The sequence below is a fragment of the Drosophila ficusphila genome, unplaced genomic scaffold, assembly GCF_018152265.1.
Source record: "Drosophila ficusphila isolate 14025-0441.05 unplaced genomic scaffold, ASM1815226v1 contig_286, whole genome shotgun sequence".
In the NCBI taxonomy this organism is placed as follows: domain Eukaryota; kingdom Metazoa; phylum Arthropoda; class Insecta; order Diptera; family Drosophilidae; genus Drosophila; species Drosophila ficusphila.
The window spans coordinates 6,350,109-6,367,421 of record NW_025064189.1 but is presented as its reverse complement, the minus strand read 5'-3'; the positions used below and the strand labels follow the sequence as shown (position 1 = coordinate 6,367,421).

General features: G+C 41.9%; 8 protein-coding genes across 11 annotated transcripts; 6 read left to right on the top strand and 2 right to left on the bottom strand.

Annotated features, from left to right (window-relative positions):
- Positions 1-1,634: 1,634 nt before the first annotated feature.
- LOC108100557 (4-hydroxyphenylpyruvate dioxygenase) lies at positions 1,635-3,430 on the top strand. Its single transcript, XM_017204530.1, has 5 exons — positions 1,635-1,720; positions 2,007-2,033; positions 2,103-2,486; positions 2,596-3,249; positions 3,313-3,430. The coding sequence occupies exons 1-5, from the start codon at positions 1,718-1,720 to the stop codon at positions 3,385-3,387; spliced, it is 1,143 nt and encodes a 380-aa protein (XP_017060019.1). The 5' UTR covers positions 1,635-1,717; the 3' UTR covers positions 3,388-3,430.
- On the bottom strand, positions 3,243-5,428 carry LOC108100555. 3 transcript variants are annotated; one of them, XM_017204527.2, is made up of 4 exons: positions 5,206-5,426; positions 4,565-5,150; positions 3,723-4,341; positions 3,243-3,654 (listed from the first exon to the last, which is right to left on the bottom strand). In XM_017204527.2, exons 1-4 carry the CDS (start codon positions 5,291-5,293, stop codon positions 3,460-3,462), a joined length of 1,488 nt encoding a protein of 495 aa, XP_017060016.1. In that variant the 5' UTR covers positions 5,294-5,426; the 3' UTR covers positions 3,243-3,459. The 3 variants fall into 3 exon arrangements, with proteins under 3 accessions (XP_017060016.1, XP_017060017.1, XP_017060018.1); XM_017204528.2 differs by lacking the exon at positions 5,206-5,426 and having other exon boundaries at positions 3,723-4,336; positions 4,565-4,582; XM_017204529.2 differs by lacking the exon at positions 3,243-3,654 and having other exon boundaries at positions 4,184-4,348; positions 5,206-5,428.
- A 54-nt stretch (positions 5,429-5,482) lies between these two features.
- LOC108100558 (39S ribosomal protein L15, mitochondrial) lies at positions 5,483-6,583 on the top strand. Its single transcript, XM_017204531.2, has 2 exons — positions 5,483-5,693; positions 5,749-6,583. Exons 1-2 carry the CDS (start codon positions 5,589-5,591, stop codon positions 6,502-6,504), a joined length of 861 nt encoding a protein of 286 aa, XP_017060020.1. The 5' UTR covers positions 5,483-5,588; the 3' UTR covers positions 6,505-6,583.
- LOC108100554 (presenilin homolog) lies at positions 6,509-9,091 on the bottom strand. Of its 2 annotated transcripts, none has more exons than XM_017204525.1 (9): positions 8,983-9,091; positions 8,689-8,929; positions 8,385-8,626; positions 8,116-8,325; positions 7,843-8,063; positions 7,679-7,777; positions 7,364-7,621; positions 6,954-7,118; positions 6,509-6,887 (listed from the first exon to the last, which is right to left on the bottom strand). In XM_017204525.1, the coding sequence occupies exons 2-9, from the start codon at positions 8,851-8,853 to the stop codon at positions 6,619-6,621; spliced, it is 1,629 nt and encodes a 542-aa protein (XP_017060014.1). In that variant the 5' UTR covers positions 8,854-8,929; positions 8,983-9,091; the 3' UTR covers positions 6,509-6,618. The 2 variants fall into 2 exon arrangements, with proteins under 2 accessions (XP_017060014.1, XP_017060015.1); XM_017204526.1 differs by having other exon boundaries at positions 7,406-7,621.
- A 259-nt stretch (positions 9,092-9,350) lies between these two features.
- On the top strand, positions 9,351-11,047 carry LOC108100147 (lipoyl synthase, mitochondrial). The gene is made up of 5 exons (XM_017203901.2): positions 9,351-9,496; positions 9,562-9,894; positions 10,035-10,191; positions 10,248-10,305; positions 10,362-11,047. The coding sequence occupies exons 1-5, from the start codon at positions 9,437-9,439 to the stop codon at positions 10,891-10,893; spliced, it is 1,140 nt and encodes a 379-aa protein (XP_017059390.1). The 5' UTR covers positions 9,351-9,436; the 3' UTR covers positions 10,894-11,047.
- A 183-nt stretch (positions 11,048-11,230) lies between these two features.
- On the top strand, positions 11,231-13,694 carry LOC108100711 (transmembrane protein 104 homolog). The gene is made up of 4 exons (XM_017204742.2): positions 11,231-11,377; positions 11,689-12,182; positions 12,337-12,557; positions 12,614-13,694. The coding sequence occupies exons 1-4, from the start codon at positions 11,327-11,329 to the stop codon at positions 13,375-13,377; spliced, it is 1,530 nt and encodes a 509-aa protein (XP_017060231.1). The 5' UTR covers positions 11,231-11,326; the 3' UTR covers positions 13,378-13,694.
- Positions 13,695-13,847: 153 nt separating this feature from the next.
- Positions 13,848-15,325, top strand: LOC108100578 (uncharacterized protein C7orf26 homolog). The gene is made up of 2 exons (XM_017204557.1): positions 13,848-14,050; positions 14,103-15,325. Exons 1-2 carry the CDS (start codon positions 13,951-13,953, stop codon positions 15,122-15,124), a joined length of 1,122 nt encoding a protein of 373 aa, XP_017060046.1. The 5' UTR covers positions 13,848-13,950; the 3' UTR covers positions 15,125-15,325.
- Positions 15,326-15,451: 126 nt separating this feature from the next.
- On the top strand, positions 15,452-17,311 carry LOC108100577 (dipeptidase 2). Its single transcript, XM_017204555.2, has 3 exons — positions 15,452-16,460; positions 16,570-16,745; positions 16,809-17,311. Exons 1-3 carry the CDS (start codon positions 15,627-15,629, stop codon positions 17,152-17,154), a joined length of 1,356 nt encoding a protein of 451 aa, XP_017060044.1. The 5' UTR covers positions 15,452-15,626; the 3' UTR covers positions 17,155-17,311.
- The last annotated feature ends 2 nt before the right edge of the window (positions 17,312-17,313 follow it).

Below are 17,313 nucleotides of genomic sequence, written 5' to 3'. Positions count from 1 at the left end.
CATATGGTTTTACAGCCACTATAACATCTGGAGTAATTCGGCGACAAGTGTTATATTCAGTGTTATATCGCGTCCCTGTAGTCAGGTTATCGCCTCTGCAATGCCCTAATAAGCCAATCATAATAAATGTCAAGCATCGATTTGGCTTCATGCCAATGACCAATCGACCATATCGTAGTCCTCCACCCCTTTTCCGATCCCCCTTCACCCCTTTAGGACTGTCAGCTTATCATTAGTTGGTCGCCAGCAGCTGGGGAGACTTTGTCTAGGGCTAAACATTAATGCTTAGCCGCCGGAATTGCTCATACGCCCTGTGTTCACTGTGCTAGGGCAGCCCATCGACCGACGAAAACGATTAATTTATTGGCTTGTCGCATGTTGCCAAACACCTGACACGAATCGTCAGTCAAAATGATTAAGAGAACTGCCCTATCCCAAAAACGATTGGGCAAGAAAATAACTTTATAATTGGATCTTAAAATTACGTATAAAATAAGATGTTTATTTAGACATGGATCAAGCGATAATAAAAAAGTTAAGCAACTAAAAAATTTATATAAAATAATGGTTATTAAAGATTTATTTATCACATTTAATAACTTGTCTCTTTTCACTAAATAAATCAATTACAATCCATAACATTATATTTCATTTTCTTGAGCTCCCTAAGTAAGGTAAAAAACACAGTAAGTAGATAATTTATAGGAAATTTTAATTTTGAAGCAGATCTAAAAATATTTCAACAAAAATAGCAGAACTTGCTTAATTTAATTCAAATCACATTTCATTTCGTAAAACCCGTTTTTCTGTATCACACAACTCAATATCAAAAGCTTAAATTAAAAAGAATGGCGATACTAATGTTTTTAATCCTTTTGAATCCTCTTAAAGACATTATCCCATTAATTATTAATCGATTTAAAGCAATCATCAAAATATATTATTTATGACTAGCGTGCGCTCTATTAATAAATAAAAACAGAAAACAACTTTGCTAACCAGTTTTCGCAATTTGGTTTTGAGAAAAGTTCTAAACGATTCAAATGCAAAATAACTTCAATGGCAATACACATTATGCACCCGTACAAAAACAAAAACAATCGAGATAACATTAACACTCAGTTTACCTATTGTTGCGTTTTGGGGGCTCGCAACTCGAATCAAGTTCAATGTGACTTGGCAACCGATCTCCAAGCAAACTAGACTGGCGCCTCATGAATATTTATTGAAATTCTATCATGAACCCAAATATTTTGCATAATGACTTGCGATATTTTTGTGTAACGGTGTAACGGTCTTAAGGAAGGGAAATTTTGTTAGGAAAAACTTCTAAAGAGCCGAAAAGATATAAGGAAAATATACATAGGAGGCCCGTCCCAGGTTACAATATTGCAAATTTTTCTACCCGATTGCATTAATTAACTAGTCCACCTGTTCAAGTAAACAAATTTCTGCAAGTTCAGTTAAAATATGCGAACAACAACCAGATACTTAAGATATTCCGATATATATAGCAGTTGAAATAAACAAAATACTAGTTTGGCTTTTATTTAAATTAGTACAGGATTTTCACCTGATCAAACCTGGGCCCTATATAAAGCCCCCGATTTGCTAAGCTCAGGCCATAATCATCTTGAAGATCGTGTAAGATCAACGGAACGAAGAAATCTATATCGCGTGTGAGGAGAGGATTTGCATAAATTGAGTCTGAGTGATAATGGTAAATGGTTTGACACATGTGCCTATAGTTATGTAATGCCAAAGTATTGTGAAATAAGTGTACTTAAAAAGTCCAATCCGAAATTATTTCCTTTCAAAAAGTATTTAAATCAATGGAGTGAAAAATAAGAAAGCAAATACACAAAAATTTGTCTTAAAAAAGATTTAAAGTGGTTTTAAAGGGTTTTACTACCATAAAAAAATTTTGTATTAAAAATTTAGAAAGTGATTTATAAGAATAAAAAAATAATGTATTTATAATCAAATCCTTTATTTTCTTTCTTCAGACCAGCTATACTGACAAAGGAACCAAAGTAAGTTACAAAAAAATATCATTAATAATTTATAATAAAATAATAATGTGTTTTAATTGATATTTACAGCCTGAAGCCGGCAAATTTCTAAGCTTTGATCATCTGACTTTTTACGTTGGTAACGCCAAGCAGGCGGCCAGCTATTATACCACTCGTCTGGGCTTCGAACCACTTGGATATCAGGGATTAGAGACCGGAGAGCGACGCTTCGCCAAGCATGCCGTGCGTCAGAACAAGATCGTCTTCGTGTTCGTCTCCGCCTACACGCCGGATGACGAGGAGCATGGACTCCACCTGATGCGCCATGGCGACGGTGTCAAGGATGTAGCCTTCGAAGTGGAGGATTTGAATGCCATCTTTACCCTGGCGGTGACCCGTGGCGCCGAAGTGGTGCGCGACATCTGGGAGGAGAGCGATGACAAGGGATTCGTGAGATTCGCCACCATCAAGACGGTAATTAAAAAAGAAAATATAGTTACACAATCAATAATGTTGTTTCTTCAATTTTTACTAATTTTTTTTTTTATAATTCACTTAAAATAACCTTTTATAACTTATTTAGTACGGTGATACTACCCACACTTTTGTGGAGCGCAATGGTTATGCCGGAGACTTTCTGCCCGGATTCCAGCGAGCGCCTGAGGATGTCCTGCTGAAGGGCTTGCCCTCCACCAAATTGAACTTCATTGATCACGTGGTGGGCAACCAGCCGGATCTGCAAATGGAGAGCGTGGCCTCCTGGTACGAGAGGATCTTGCAGTTCCATCGCTTCTGGTCGGTGGACGACTCCCAGATCCACACGGAGTACTCCGCCCTGCGGTCCATTGTGATGGCCAACTATGAGGAAACGGTGAAGATGCCGATCAATGAGCCGGCCAATGGAAAGAAGAAGTCGCAGATCCAGGAGTACGTAGAGTACTACGGTGGAGGAGGTGTCCAGCATATCGCACTTAATACGGACGACATCATTCAGGCGGTGACCAACCTGAAGGCTCGAGGAACCCAGTTCCTGACCATCCCAGCCTCGTACTACGAGCTTCTGCAGGAGCAGCTCTCGCATAGCCGCACCAAGATCAAGGAGGACATGGAGGTCCTCAAGAAGTTGAACATTCTGATTGACTTCGATGAGAACGGTTATCTGCTGCAGATCTTTACCAAGAACTGCCAGGACAGGCCCACTCTCTTCCTTGAAGTTATCCAACGCTATAATCACAATGTAAGATTTATTACTTAAACTATTATTGCTATAAACACTGAAACGTAATCGTAACTTTTTCAGGGATTTGGCGCTGGCAACTTTAAGTCTTTGTTCACGGCTATCGAAATTGAACAGGCCAAGCGAGGCAACTTGTAAATTATAACGAGCAAAAATAATAAATGATATGCTTCAAACAGAATAACTAGTTTCACAAATATTTGCTAAGTGTCATTTGTTTAACCGCTGATCTCTGAATCGTGTGTCTATTAAAACCTCGTTACGTGGATCGTCTTCAGCAAAGGAAACCATATGGGGATTCCAGAATCCCGGTGGCGTGTTACTTCGTGCGTCAATGTGCCTGCATTTCTCCAAATAGTCTTTGATTTTTTCATCAGTCAAGTTGGTGCCCATAAAATTAATAAACTGAAATGGAAAAAGGTTAAAACTCAATAAATTTAAAACAAATAGATAATTAAAAGAATTACACCAACCTTTTCGCATTCCGGGCATTCAATATTGAAACGCTCTTTGACTGACAATTCTGGTTCTGTTTTAACCAGGATCGGTTGTGGAAACTCTTCCTCCGAATCCTTGCTATCTTCTTCTTTGATTTCCATCAGATACTTTTCGATATCCTGAGAGAGCTTCGTTGATTCATTGCCCTCATCTGTTTGTGGTTGGGATATGGGTTCAGTTTTTACGACTTTCGTAATTGGAATGGCTGTTTTGGCTTTTGTAGGATTCGGTTGAACGTTCTTTTGTTGATCAATCATATTCTTCTCAAACTGCCTCAAAGCATTTGAGCAAGCATCGTCGTCATCCTTCATAATTTCGGCCAGGACATCCATGGTTCCTATTTTGTTCTCTTCGAGAGTGTCGTTCACAAATATAATATCCTGGGTTGCAGGCGTCAGCAGAACCACGCTATCCGAGGTGTTGTTGATTTTTAAACTCGGCGGGGTTACTGGTGGCGGCATGAGGGGAAGCTCCGAGCACTCCATATTGAACTCTTCCAAGTCGCTCTCATAAGTGGTCTTCGGCATCTTAATGATGCTACTGTTGCTGCTGGTAAGCGAGTCGTCTGCGTTTGTAACGGTCGCGTTGTCTGTTCTGCAAACTTGGCTTTTAATATTAACAAGAAAGGAAGGTAGCTTCGGCGAGCCGATGCTTGTATACCCTTACAGTCATCACAAATGTCGAGCAAAATGCATAAAGGTTAAATAATATTAAAGTAATGACGATTTTTTAATTTACTTTTCCTTATTCTTTTTACTTAATAAAACAAGTTACTTCTCTGACACCTCTCTATAATACATGTTGCAATGATAATTACCTCTGCATCAGTGATCTTGGCGGACGAGATCTTTTTAGGCTGGTGCTTAAATTGGGGCTTTCCTCTATAATGTCCTTTTCGCTGTTGCTGGTCTTATTGGCTTCGAATTTAAGGCGGGTTTGTTTTAAATGCGAATTGCTACCTTTGTGAGTAAGTGACAGCTTGGTGACTACCCCAGCATATTTGGGGGTCTTTTGAAGCCAACTGTTGCCCACATCTGAATTGTTGTTTGGCTGAACATTCTCTAGATTGCGAATGTCTAGCTTTCGGTTCGGTAGCCTCAATTTACGTGGGCTTTGTGCAGTGGGCTCCGTCTCCGCTATGCTTTCGTCTTCCTCCATTTTTAGGTCTTCGTCGGAGAGATCAATGCTACTGAGCGCTATGTTCATGTTAAGGGAATTCTGGCTCTGCGGTAGTGGGGATATATCACTCTTATTTTTTTTGGGCGACAACTTCCTACGCTTTCCCGCTTGGATCATGGATTCCTGCCGCTCTTTTAGCAAATCCAATGCCTTATGCAGTTTTTCATTGTGAGCTTTCAGGTTTTCTATAGTTTTAGCACTCTCCTCCGAGTCCCGTTGCATCACTGTGCGATAACAAATTGATTAATATAGCATTTGATAAAAGTAAGTTCGACTTACTTAAGGCGTGTTCTTTGATCGTGTCCAAAGCGGCTATGAGACACTTTACACTCTTCTCCTTGAGACCCCGACATGTTCCACACGCCATTTTTACGTTATTTTACTAATTGTAGTTAACTTCTTCACTTAGTTAAATGTGTCTTGTTGTAAATTTAAATGTTTTATTTTGTTTATTCCGCGTCGGCATTGTAATGTGTCCGCAGCTGGGCTGATAAAGAATACCACCTGTAAAAAATACCAAATATGTGGTATATACTGTTGAGCCGGTTGGTTTTTTTTCAACAAATTAGCTCCGGTTCCACTGGTTTCCATTCTGCTCGTGTTAAATTTTATTTTTCACTTGTAAAACTTAAATTTATTAAATAAATTAAGCTAATTTGGCCATGGCACACCTCCGGGAAACCTCGGACAAAGCTCTAAAGCTGTTGCGGACATTGCCTCGCGTGCAGATCGGCAATCTTCGCCCGAATCCAAACTCCAAACAAAATGTGAGTGGTTAAATAACAATATGAAGTATTATTTACTAATATTGTATTTCGGCAGGACAAGCGTGGCAGAGCGCAGCACGGCGGAGATAAACACGGAGCTGGCAACAAGGGTTCCGGGCAACGGCAGAACTTTATGCGGTTGGGTTACGAAACAGGAAATCAGCCCTTCTACCTGAGATTTCCATATGAACCTTACTACAAAGGACATCATCTGAAGCGCCAGTATCCGCCCATTTCGCTCCTTCAGCTGCAAGTGCTGATTGACACCAACAGGATAGACATCAGCCAGCCAATTGACATCAGCACTCTGTGCAATTCTGGCCTGCTTAAGCTCAAACCCGCTGAAATGGAGTACGGATTCCAATTGACTGACGATGGACTGGACAACTTCCAAGCTAAGATCAATATTGAGGTGCAGCATGCCAGCGAGGCGGTCATAGCGGCTATAGAGAAGAACGGAGGCGTGATCCGTACTGCTTATTACGACCCTCGCAGCTTGCACATGCTGGCCAATCCAAAAAAGTGGTTCCAAAAGGGAGTGCCCATCCCCAGCCGGATGCTGCCACCTCAGGACGCCGTGGACTACTATACGAATCCGAAGAATCGCGGCTATCTGGCCAATCCGGAGGAGATTAGCAAAGATCGATTAGTGTTGGCCCAGAAATACGGCTACCAACTACCTAAAATCGAAGAAGATTCCGCCTACGAGATGCTTACCACTGCCAAGGATCCCAGGCAAGTATTTTATGGCCTGGAACCCGGCTGGCTAGTGAACATTGTGGACAAAACAATAATCAAGCAGAAGCAATAATTAGTTGAGTTTGTTACTTTGCATTTTGTTAAATAAAGAAGTGGATTACAAAAAGCTTTGTTAGACTATGATACTGTAAGACATTTGATGTGTCCTTGTCTTTCTTTTTTAAGTTTATATAAACACCTGCTTAGCCGATAGATCCTCCATGAACGGCTTGACCACCGCGCTGGTGGCGAAGCAGAATATCAACCCGAAGGTAATTGAGATGGGCAAAGCGGGCAGGGCCTTACGCCAAATGGCCAGCAGCAGAAGGGTGAGACAAAGCCCGATCAGGATGGCCACAAAGCAAGCGATCGTGGTCGTCCAGTCGCCGTAGCTAGAGGCTTTACCCACTAATACCGAATAGAAGATGAAGTCGCCGAGGCCGAGTTTGATGCCACCTAAGAGAGATGATTTATTGGTTTGTTGCCTAATTGATTTTTTTTTTCATGATTTGCTTTACTTACGTTCTTCCTGCCCATCCTGGTGATTGGGATCTGGTGCTGTTACTGTTCTATACTCGTTTGAACGCTGAGCGTTTCCACTTTGAGTACTTTGAACTTCAATCTGTCGGCGAGCAACACGCTCGCTCAAATTGGCAGACCACTCCTGCGTAAAACCAGCAGCTTCAGCTAGAAACAATCCAATGAAATAAGAAAATAACCGTTGAACTTAAATTTGGGGCCTAGAAATAGAATTGATTGTGTCTATTTCACGGCTATATGTGGAATAAATTTCTACTAGCAGCGCTTTATACCATATGCCCAACATAACTAAACAAGACATTAAATACAAACGAGAAGACAAAAAAGACCAAATGCCAAATAAGCTATGTACACATTTGAGATAAATCATAAAAAATATAATGCATATGTACCGTTTCCGCGCAAATTGCTTTTAAAAGTCACAAGTGGCATACCTTCAGTTGCCAGTACATTGCCATCATCCCGCTGATTCTGTCGAGGATGCGAGTTACCTGAGCGTGCACCGCTAACCACCGCTGCTTCCGGTGAAGCCAGTGAATTCTGTGTGGCCCTCGTGGTTGTGGTGGAATTGCTGGACGAGGGCGAGGATGAGGCAGTGGCCTGCGATTGCTGGGGCGTAACCGTGTTCACAAGGGCGTAAACCACAGTGGCTGAACAAAAAAATTTTTGTAAAAAGAATAAAATTCGAAATAATGAATAGTTTTTACAGGAGTAGATCAGAGCGGGGAAGATTTGTTCGTTTCGCTCCTGGGCCGTTTCCACCAGGATACGAAGAGGTCCTCTTGGAGAAAGGACTGCTATGAGATCTGTAAATTAATAAATCATAATATTAAATAATAATTTTAATGTTGCCCATAACATGTTGACTTACCCCAAATCGAAATGGCTGCTAAAACCGCCCAGGCAGTCCATTCTGGCAGATATTTAATGAAAACCAATGCCATGAGGGCTGCTACAAAAATAAGATAGCCCTGTTGCAAACGCAGGGGACCCTGCCAATGGATGGCCATCATTCCAACTACTCCAAAGTTCCACATAATAAGCAAGGCAGTGGGATAGTCCATGGGTATGTTATAGGCACGAAGCAGCTCTCTAAAATACCCAAAATATCAGTGAAGATCTGTCAGAAGTGACTTTAACTTACTCCAAATATAAGTACGTAAAGATGAATAATAACATAAATGAGGAGAGAATTAGCCAGCCGTGAATAATGCGGTAGCAACGTTTCTTATACAAAACAATCAGCAGAATGGTCATCACTACCACCACGCTCATCAGAATTAAAGAGTTGGCCAAAGCGTTCCAGAACTTAACACTCGGCTCGGGTGATTGTTCGTGGAAAGGTGTGTACAGTCTATGGTAGAATAAACAATAATTAGTTAACTATATGGTTACTTTTATGTTTAACCATACAAATAGACATCCGTGCTGTTGTAGAAGCTGATGGAGTTAATGGTTGCCACCACTACCAACATACAAAGTGAGACGGGCACAAACAACTTGATTACATGCTGGGCGCCATATTTCAAGCCCTGTTCCTCTTCCGTTTCATTTGTGGGCGGACCACCACCTCCGCCGCCGCCGCCGGCAGTCAGTCTTGAAGGTCTTTGTGCTCCCGGTTCTCGCATCACAACATTGGGAACGGCAAGAATGGCCTGGAAAAATTTAAAATTCCAAGTTGTAGAAGTGGTTCTAGCCAAGGACTCTGTAAACTCACAGCATCCGGTTGATCCTGACTGCTGGAACCGTAGTTGTTTCGCTGATGTTGCCGCTTTGGAGGACGCTCCAAACGCTCCGCCTCGCCGTTCTGGCTGCCCACAGTCGCATCGTCCCCGAAAGCGAGTCCGGAGGAGCACGAAGCCTGGAGATTAACAGCAGCCATCAGTGGTGTGCGTTCGTTCGCCTCCGTAGCGCTGGACGCCGCCCCCTGTGAAGCCGTAGTTGGGTGGTGCGAAGGACTGGGGGTCCCACGTATAAGGATATGAAACCTTAAAGATCTGAAGCTACTCACGATTATAGAAGCCAAATCAAGTGTAGCTGGACAAAACTTTCTTTTGTTTTGACAGAAAAGCGACTCATAGACTAGCGATGGGCCACGGCAAGTGCGGCTCAGCTATCGATTTCCGATGAAACCTGCCTTCATGGAAGAAGCGCGAATATGCAGAGGGGTTATTGAATGAAAATTTTATAAACATATATATATATAAAAATTAATATACTTTTTAAACACAGTAGTAAAACTTCCATCTTTTAATCCGAAAAACTATTTAACTGTTTCCTTTCTTTACACGAAACCTGTAATTCTACATGTCAATTAAATAATACTGAAAAATACTGCTGGAAGTTAATAATCAGCTGTTTTTCCTTATAGAATGCAAGGTCAAATGCGTGCACACTATATATTTCATAAGATTCGACAAACAAAATAAATTTTAAATTTATTGATTATTTCCTTACTTCTTCAAATGTACAACATGTTAAGAGCGTTAAAATCCCACGCGGAAGCACCCATAATAGTTGTTACCGTAAGTAAAAGTATTACATTATAATGTTCTTGTTCAAATCAACTAACTTCGATTGAATAATACAGCGTGCGGCATCAACAAATGCGGAAAAGCTCGAGGAGATTCGCGAACGTCTGGCTAAGGGACCCAATTTTCAGGACTTTGTCCAGAACCCGGAATACTCGAAAAGCGAGTGGGAAAACTACGAGGGAAAGTTGCGTCGCGAAAAGGGCGAAGAACAACGTTTGCGATTGCCGCCATGGTTGAAGACCACCATCCCTGTGGGCAAGAACTACGCCAAGATTAAGGCCCAGATGCGGGAGCTCAAGCTTTCCACCGTCTGCGAAGAAGCCCGGTGTCCCAACATCGGCGAGTGCTGGGGCGGCGGCGAACATGGAACGCAGACAGCAACAATTATGGTAAGGGAGCAGACCCCCCGGTGACCTCTGCTGATAACCAAAAATGTTCACTATCTGAGTCTGGGGTCTCGCAGAATTTTCCACAGTTTGAAGTGCTTGAAAAGGGAATACTGATGACTAAAGCGTGCTTTCATTTTTAGCTTATGGGCGATACTTGTACTCGAGGCTGTCGGTTTTGTTCAGTCAAGACGGCACGAAAGCCTCCTCCGTTGGACGTGAATGAACCTGTGAACACAGCCACAGCAATTGCCTCCTGGGGATTGGACTACATCGTGTTGACCTCAGTAGATCGCGATGGTAACTGATGAAATAACTTCCGTCTCGTGTTGCTAAATTAATTTTTTTTACTTTAGATTTACCTGACGGTGGCTCCAAGCACATAGCCGAAACTGTTCGGGAAATAAAGGCGCGGTAAGACAACGAATACTCGGAAATACCTAAATATTTACTAAAATCTATATTTTTAGTAACTCTAACATCTTTGTCGAGTGTTTGGTGCCGGACTTTCGTGGCAATTTGGAGTGTGTGGAGACGATTGCTAACTGCGGCCTGGATGTTTATGCGCACAACATTGAGACGGTGGAGAAGCTCACACCCTATGTGCGAGACAGACGTGCCCACTATCGTCAAACTTTGCAGGTGCTAACCGAGGCTAAGAAATTCAATCCTAATCTCATCACGAAGAGTTCGATTATGCTGGGCCTCGGCGAAACGGATGAGGAGGTTGAAAATACTTTGAAGGACCTGCGGCAGGCCGGAGTAGATTGCGTAACCTTGGGGCAATACATGCAGCCGACAAACAAGCACCTAAAGGTTATCGAATACGTCACCCCCGAGAAGTTCAAGCACTGGGAAGAGCGCGGCAACGAGTTGGGATTCCTTTACACCGCCAGCGGTCCTCTGGTTCGCAGTTCCTACAAAGCCGGAGAGTTCTTCATCACAAGCATATTAGAAAACCGCAGGAAACGGGAAAATGCCAATGCAGACCCCAAGAAATAATTGCAAATCCCTTCTGATTCGAAAATTTAGACGCCTACGTACGTATATGGATATCTTTGGTTTGAGCAAACCATAGCTTTTTGTGCAATGTATATATTAGAAGACAAATTTATTATTTTCAAATAAATCGAATTGTTGGTAGCTTTTAAGGAAAGATTTGTATTATGACTGTGTTTTTGTTTTTCGCTCAATATAAACAAATGTTTAAAGAAAATGTTTGTCAATAATTTTTTTGCTTTTGAATTTGGCGCCTTTTTAGTATTAAATGAAAGAGGCGCTAAACAATTATATTCGGCAATTTCGTTATCCATTTGGCCACACTAAATCGTATGCACAATCTGCAAGTCTATTATTGTTTTCTTTTTGTTGAGCATTTGATTGGATTGCATAGGAGTCTGCAGAAAAACAAACGAGACAAAGAACCAGCAGAAAGATGCCTCGCCTAATCAACGGACGCGAGGCCGCGCCCACATACTCAAATTTGGTAAGATATACTATAAAATATGAAACTGGACTATTCGTTGATCCCTAACAAAAGTCAAAGGCATTTGTTGTTTGTTTGTATTTATGTTTGCGCAATAAATTGGATTTCAAGGAGTTCAGAAAATCTTGCGAACATGTACTTAGTACCAGTTTTTAAAATGAAACATAAATATAACTACATACGTGGTAAAATAATTGTTCCTTCAAAGTACGCCCACCTGCACAATTTGTGCTTCGTGTGCACAAAATTTTCGTTTCCGAAAACGAAACACCTGTCGCTCCGCCAGTAATAATTTTGTTTTTTACTTACAGGTTGGCTTCATATTCATTTTTAATCTTATCGTGGGAACTGGAGCTCTTACGCTACCCGGAGTTTTTGCCCGGGCAGGATGGATGCTTAGCCTTATCGTTATTGTTCTACTGGCCATTATTAGTTACATGACGGTTACTTTTATCATCGAAGCGATGGCCTGTGCGAATGCCATCAGGAATTGGCAAACTCTACAGGCCCTGCGCCAAAGTCGAAGTTCCGCAGAAAACAGCGAGAATGACGATAATGCCGATGAAGTTTCTCTGGCATCGGGAAATGACCAAGTCGGTGACTTCGAGCGGGTTCCTTTGACCATCCAAAATCGGGAGTTCCACTACTACCAGCTCTCTCACAAATTCGAACTAGGCGAAATGGCGACACTCTTTTTCAACGAATTCGGACGCGTAATGTTCTATCTTTGCCTGATTGTTTATCTTTACGGGGATCTTAGCATATATTCCGCCGCCGTGGCAAGAAGTCTTCGTGACGTTGTATGGTGAGTAATACAAGTCGCAGAAATTTAACAAGACAATACTTTTATAAAATTGGGAACACTTCAGATTTAATTTAATCATTATACAAGAATCTGCGCTAAACAATCTAACTTATTTTACTTTTTTTATTTGATTTTAAACCTCGTCTGTCTTTAGCGAACAAACAAATGGAACGGACACCAGTAACTTGATGTATTGGCCAGGGGACTTTAAGAATAATACATCCCGACCATGCTGGAAGGAACACACAATATCTCGGCTGAGCATGTACCGGGTATTTTTAGTTGGATTCACTTTAATATTTGGTCCGTTCGCTTATTTTAATGTACAAAAGACAAAGTACTTGCAAATGCTCACGGCTGCTTTCCGCTGGATGGGTAAGTTCTAAACTTGCAATTAAATAACTATGATAAAAAAATATAATTATTTTCAGCTTTTACCCTGATGATTTGCATATCTCTTAAACTATTGATCACCAGAGGGCCCAAGGGGCATCCACAGACCTTTAACATATATGGCATTCCCTCGCTTTTTGGTGCTTGTGTCTACTCGTTTATGTGCCACCATTCACTGCCCAGTTTGTTGGCTCCGCTTAGACATAAGTCGATGGTTTCCAAAATTCTCTCATTCGACTACATTATTATTTGTGCATTTTACATTTTATTAGCCATGACAGGTATTTTTGCCTTTGAACGAATCGAAGACCTTTACACATTAGATTTCCTGCCTTACGATGTGGAATATATAGATTTTTGGTCAGGTCTGTTAATTTGCATTGATTATTTTCTGGCGCTTTTCCCGATTTTCACTCTGTCTACCAGTTTTCCCATTGTCGCCATTACACTAAAGAATAATCTGCAATCCCTATTCTTGGATATGTCACAATATGAATCGTATGGTCTTCTCATACGTTTATGTTTTCCACTGCTCGCGATAATTCCCCCTTTTTGTATCACATATTTTACTGAGAGTTTGTCCAGTTTGGTGGCATTTACTGGCACATACGCAGGCACTGGCATCCAATATTTAATTCCAGTGTTTCTGGTTTACTTTTCGAGACGAACCTGCTCTGAGCTTCTGGGAAGTGGCGTGGTTAATCGTTTTCAGAGTCCATTCAAGTCCAGTGCCTGGCTGGTTTTTGTATTTATTTGGTCAATATTATGTGTCTGTTTAGTTTCCATTAATTTGTTTAGTTAGGTTAACAAAAAATATTTATTGTTTTATGGCACTCATTTTATTACAAGTTAATAAATGTTCATGTCAAATTTTAAATCTTACAAAAAAGAAAAAAATAGCTCGTATTTCGAAGTTGTAAATATTTATACATATATTTATATAAGATTCGCGAATTTAGCAAAATAAGTCAGTATTGAAATCGGCTGTGAAACAACAAATTTTCAATAACCCCTTTTTCAGTTTGTGCAAAAATTTAAACTTATTTTATCAGTGAAATGTAATAGTTGTTAAGATTGCTCATTACAAATATATAAGTTAAATTTCATTAAAAGTTAAAAACCAAAAATGCGTTTCAAATTGTACGATAACATTTTTAATTTTGAAAACATTGCTATCCGTTACATTTCTTTGGATAAGTACGGATAATCTGCATCAGTGTGACCATTGCTATGATTTTCTTAAAAACCCATTATTCAACGAGTTATCGAAGTACTAATCGAAAACTTTTAATGATTTGTTTTTATTTTGTTATTCGTCGCTTGCAGATTTTACAGACCCACGTATTGTTAAAACAAATACAAAGACGTTTTAAACATGTCCTTGTCGGTTGAGAGCAGTAAATCTTTGCTGAGGAAGGGCGATATGAAGTTGGAAAACTATCCAACCTGCGCCGTGGAGGCTCTAACTCGATTGGGTAGGTACAATTACTCCAAATTCTAGACGTTGTCTTATAAATAAATTTGCAGAAACATTGATCGCCAGCAGGAACAAACAAAATATGGTGATGCAAATCATATCAGAGTACATATTCCTAGAAAGAACCTCTAAGGATGGCGACGTGCGAAAGTCGCAGGCACTTCCCATTAGCCAAATGAATCTTTTCCAGGAGTTCCAGCTGATCATTGCGTTAATTGAGTACTTTTCACGGCCTGGAAGAGATGCCACTCGAAACGCCATATTCCTTTCGCTTTTCGGTAGCCACCTGACACCACAACGATCCAAATTACTTTCCCGGCTTATCAGCACAGCGGTTTCCGGATCAGTGGCACCTTTGCTCTCCTCTGCCGGCACGTGGATGCAACAAGTGGGCTGCAAGACGCCCCTCAGCTTGGAGGTGGCCCAAAATATTGTAAGCGACTTTATATCGTACTCGCGTAAAACGCCGGAACAACTAAAGCAGCTGCCCATGGTGGGTCCACATTTTGCGGCCAACTTTATGGTTGCTGTCGCGGATTTGTATCTCAACGAGCAGCGCTCGCAGAGCCTGAATCCGCCGCCAGATGCACTACTTGATACCATTACCGAATGGATGACGGAGAATCCAACATTGTGTCAGGCTTCACAACAACCTTTGGTCTTGCCCGCTGGAGCCATAGCAATGCCCTTTACCACTCCTTTAGCAGGCCTCCTGCGTTGGGTAGTCCTTGCTCCGTTGGTGTCCAACCGGGCCGCCTATAGCAATTTACATCTGTCCCTCCTGCGAGCTCTGCAACAACTCGTCAGCAGTGGAGAATCAACAGCGCTGCCCAGCCAGGACCTCATGCAAATTGTAAAATCCCTGCAGAATTACTGCTCACGATTGGCGGAGTCTAAGACGGATCCCGAGGAAGATGCTGCCTATCAGAAGTGCATGGAGCGATTCGCTCAAGCTGTGCAAATCGCATTGAGTTCAAACTGCATTACCAACCAGATCCAGTTGCTGTGCGTCCTGGAATCTTTACCACCTCACAAGCTAATGAAAATCGTTATAGATGCCCACAAGAAGTAGTAGATCATATAAAAATTTATTTAATTCAAGCCTTGAGTAATGTAAGTTGGTTTACAAGTCAATTGCAATACCTGTGTATATTAACAAATTTAATTGCGTTAATATGATGTAGGGAGATTTGGCTAAAATAGTAATGATGATAAATGTAGGTAAAAAATATTACTAATAAAACAGGTTTAAGAAACTCGTTGCTTCCTTTAGTGTTTTACATATTATGTTCCTTTTTTTAATTAATAGAGTTTAGGCAAATTTATTTAAAATTATGCTAAGCCCGCTTGATTTGGGATGCTGCCATACTGATAAAAAAGTAGTTCACCGCGCATGTCCTTGCGAGTAAATCCTTAGCAGGTGACAGAACTTTCATGGAGGTGGTAAAAATCAATATTATTCCAGTTTCAAGCTTTCGTCGAGTTGCAAGCTTGTTGAATAGAATCGAACTCATCGGTAGGGAGAATCCGCGGGGGAAATCACTGGCAATTACCATCACACTCCAGTCGATGCAATGAATCCCGTTCCGAGTCGCGAATTCCTGGAGGTCCATCCGCTCCACCAACATCAGCCGCACTGCAAACAGCAATGCTTTGTGTTCACGGAGATAGCGGACATCGAACTGCCCGCTGAGATAACTAAGTTCGGAGGCGGAAACGAGAAGATCAGGTGCTCCAACGGTGGCATTCCCACCTACAGTTCCAAGAAGGATTCCTGCAGCGAGTCCTCGGGCGAGCGGCCGGAGAGATCCCGTGGAAGGAAGATTCTACTCGGTGTGGGTTTGGTTTTAATATGCATCGCCATGGCTGGTGGAATTCCGCTGGCCCTCCAACTGCGCTCCTCGTCGCTCCTGGAGGCACGACTTGCCTTCATCCGCCGCCTGCTGACGGAATCGCCTTTGATCGAAGGTTCCTGGAAGCCACCAAGCACCATGAATCTGAATAGCACTAACCTGTTCGAGGTGCGACAAAATCACATTGGTGCTGTCCTGTGGCCCATTGCCGTGCCATGTGGAGCCCAGTATCTGGATGCAGTGCAGCTCACACTGGAGGGCATTGACAAGGCCAAGCGGATAACTGCCGCCACGGACTCCATGCACATTGTGGAGTCAGCGGAGGAGATGGAACAGACCCACATTCGTGGGGAGGTGGCGGTCCTTATGGGAATAAGTGGCGGTCATGCTCTGGGCACCAGTACAGCCGTTCTGCGATCCATCTACCTGCTGGGCGCTAGATTCGTATCCATAACGAGCTTGGAGTGCACCACTCCTTGGGCAGCGGCAGCCATCCGAAGACCCGATTATCTCGTTGAGGAGAACGTGACGAATTCATTCAACGAATTCGGACAGGTGGGTGCCTACATATAAATATGAATTACAATTTGATTGCTTATACCAGTTGACCAGATAAAAGCTAAAGTTTATAGACATTAATGTACATATTCCCTTAAACTTTCAGACCATGCTCTTTGAGATGAATCGATTGGGAATGCTTGTAGAGATTTCAATGCTCAGTGAGGCTGCTATGTTGGCTGTCTTGAAAACCGCCAAGGCTCCAGTTCTTCTCACAAATGCCACACCACTTTCCATGTGCAATAGTAGCAATATAGCTTCCATTCCCGATCATGTTCTCAGGTATAAAAACAATGCCTTATCAGATCTTTAATTAATAAGTTAATAATATGTATTTACCCACAGCCTATTGCCTGAAAACGGTGGAGTAATTTTACTTAATCTGGAGCGCTGTGGAGATCGAACACTGGGCGTTCGAGAGGCCATCACTGCCATCAACTATGTTCGCAAAGTGGCCGGTGTGGATCATATTGGTTTGGGTGGAGCTCCAAAGAGTTATGCCCTTTTGCTTGCTGAATTGGCGAGGGACAGGGTGTGGGGCAATGCGGCAATAAAGAAGCTAGTTGGCGGTAATGTGATGAGGATTCTGCGTGAGATCGAGACCCTGAAGAACCGACTGCCTTTGTACGAAGAATGGATTCCTCACGAATCGATTGAAAGCAATTCCTATTGCCGCTATCCGGAGTCTTAAAATCAGCTAAATCGATTGGCTCAAGCGTTTGTTCTAACATATTTACCATAATATATAATTAAATTATTAAAGTACAATCGACTTGGTGTAGAGTTAAACAAAACGGAAATTGGTAAGTGCCAATATTGATAGAACCGCAAGGAAGAGTATTTCACCAGG

Bases quoted from the DNA above. Each gene is read 5' to 3' on its own strand.
- LOC108100711 (XM_017204742.2), top strand. From the start codon at position 11,327: ATGCCTCGCCTAATCAACGGACGCGAGGCCGCGCCCACATACTCAAAT. The intron at 12,183-12,336 runs GTGAGTAATACA...GTCTGTCTTTAG, and splicing joins AGTCTTCGTGACGTTGTATG to CGAACAAACAAATGGAACGG. The intron at 12,558-12,613 runs GTAAGTTCTAAA...AATTATTTTCAG, and splicing joins GGCTGCTTTCCGCTGGATGG to CTTTTACCCTGATGATTTGC.
- LOC108100558 (XM_017204531.2), top strand. From the start codon at position 5,589: ATGGCACACCTCCGGGAAACCTCGGACAAAGCTCTAAAGCTGTTGCGG. The intron at 5,694-5,748 runs GTGAGTGGTTAA...GTATTTCGGCAG, and splicing joins ATCCAAACTCCAAACAAAAT to GACAAGCGTGGCAGAGCGCA.
- LOC108100578 (XM_017204557.1), top strand. From the start codon at position 13,951: ATGTCCTTGTCGGTTGAGAGCAGTAAATCTTTGCTGAGGAAGGGCGAT. The intron at 14,051-14,102 runs GTAGGTACAATT...ATAAATTTGCAG, and splicing joins GGAGGCTCTAACTCGATTGG to AAACATTGATCGCCAGCAGG.
- LOC108100554 (XM_017204525.1), bottom strand. From the start codon at position 8,853: ATGGCTGCTGTTAATCTCCAGGCTTCGTGCTCCTCCGGACTCGCTTTC. The intron at 7,778-7,842 runs GTAAGTCAACAT...ATTAATTTACAG, and splicing joins AGCAGCCATTTCGATTTGGG to ATCTCATAGCAGTCCTTTCT. The intron at 7,622-7,678 runs GTAAAAACTATT...TTTTTTGTTCAG, and splicing joins CCCCGCTCTGATCTACTCCT to CCACTGTGGTTTACGCCCTT.
- LOC108100555 (XM_017204527.2), bottom strand. From the start codon at position 5,293: ATGGCGTGTGGAACATGTCGGGGTCTCAAGGAGAAGAGTGTAAAGTGT. The intron at 5,151-5,205 runs GTAAGTCGAACT...GTTATCGCACAG, and splicing joins GATCAAAGAACACGCCTTAA to TGATGCAACGGGACTCGGAG. The intron at 3,655-3,722 runs GTTGGTGTAATT...TTTCCATTTCAG, and splicing joins AATGCCCGGAATGCGAAAAG to TTTATTAATTTTATGGGCAC.
- LOC108100577 (XM_017204555.2), top strand. From the start codon at position 15,627: ATGAATCCCGTTCCGAGTCGCGAATTCCTGGAGGTCCATCCGCTCCAC. The intron at 16,461-16,569 runs GTGGGTGCCTAC...TTAAACTTTCAG, and splicing joins CATTCAACGAATTCGGACAG to ACCATGCTCTTTGAGATGAA. The intron at 16,746-16,808 runs GTATAAAAACAA...ATTTACCCACAG, and splicing joins ATTCCCGATCATGTTCTCAG to CCTATTGCCTGAAAACGGTG.
- LOC108100147 (XM_017203901.2), top strand. From the start codon at position 9,437: ATGTACAACATGTTAAGAGCGTTAAAATCCCACGCGGAAGCACCCATA. The intron at 9,895-10,034 runs GTAAGGGAGCAG...TTTCATTTTTAG, and splicing joins CGCAGACAGCAACAATTATG to CTTATGGGCGATACTTGTAC. The intron at 10,192-10,247 runs GTAACTGATGAA...TTTTTACTTTAG, and splicing joins GACCTCAGTAGATCGCGATG to ATTTACCTGACGGTGGCTCC.
- LOC108100557 (XM_017204530.1), top strand. The intron at 2,034-2,102 runs GTAAGTTACAAA...TGATATTTACAG, and splicing joins ATACTGACAAAGGAACCAAA to CCTGAAGCCGGCAAATTTCT. The intron at 2,487-2,595 runs GTAATTAAAAAA...TAACTTATTTAG, and splicing joins GATTCGCCACCATCAAGACG to TACGGTGATACTACCCACAC.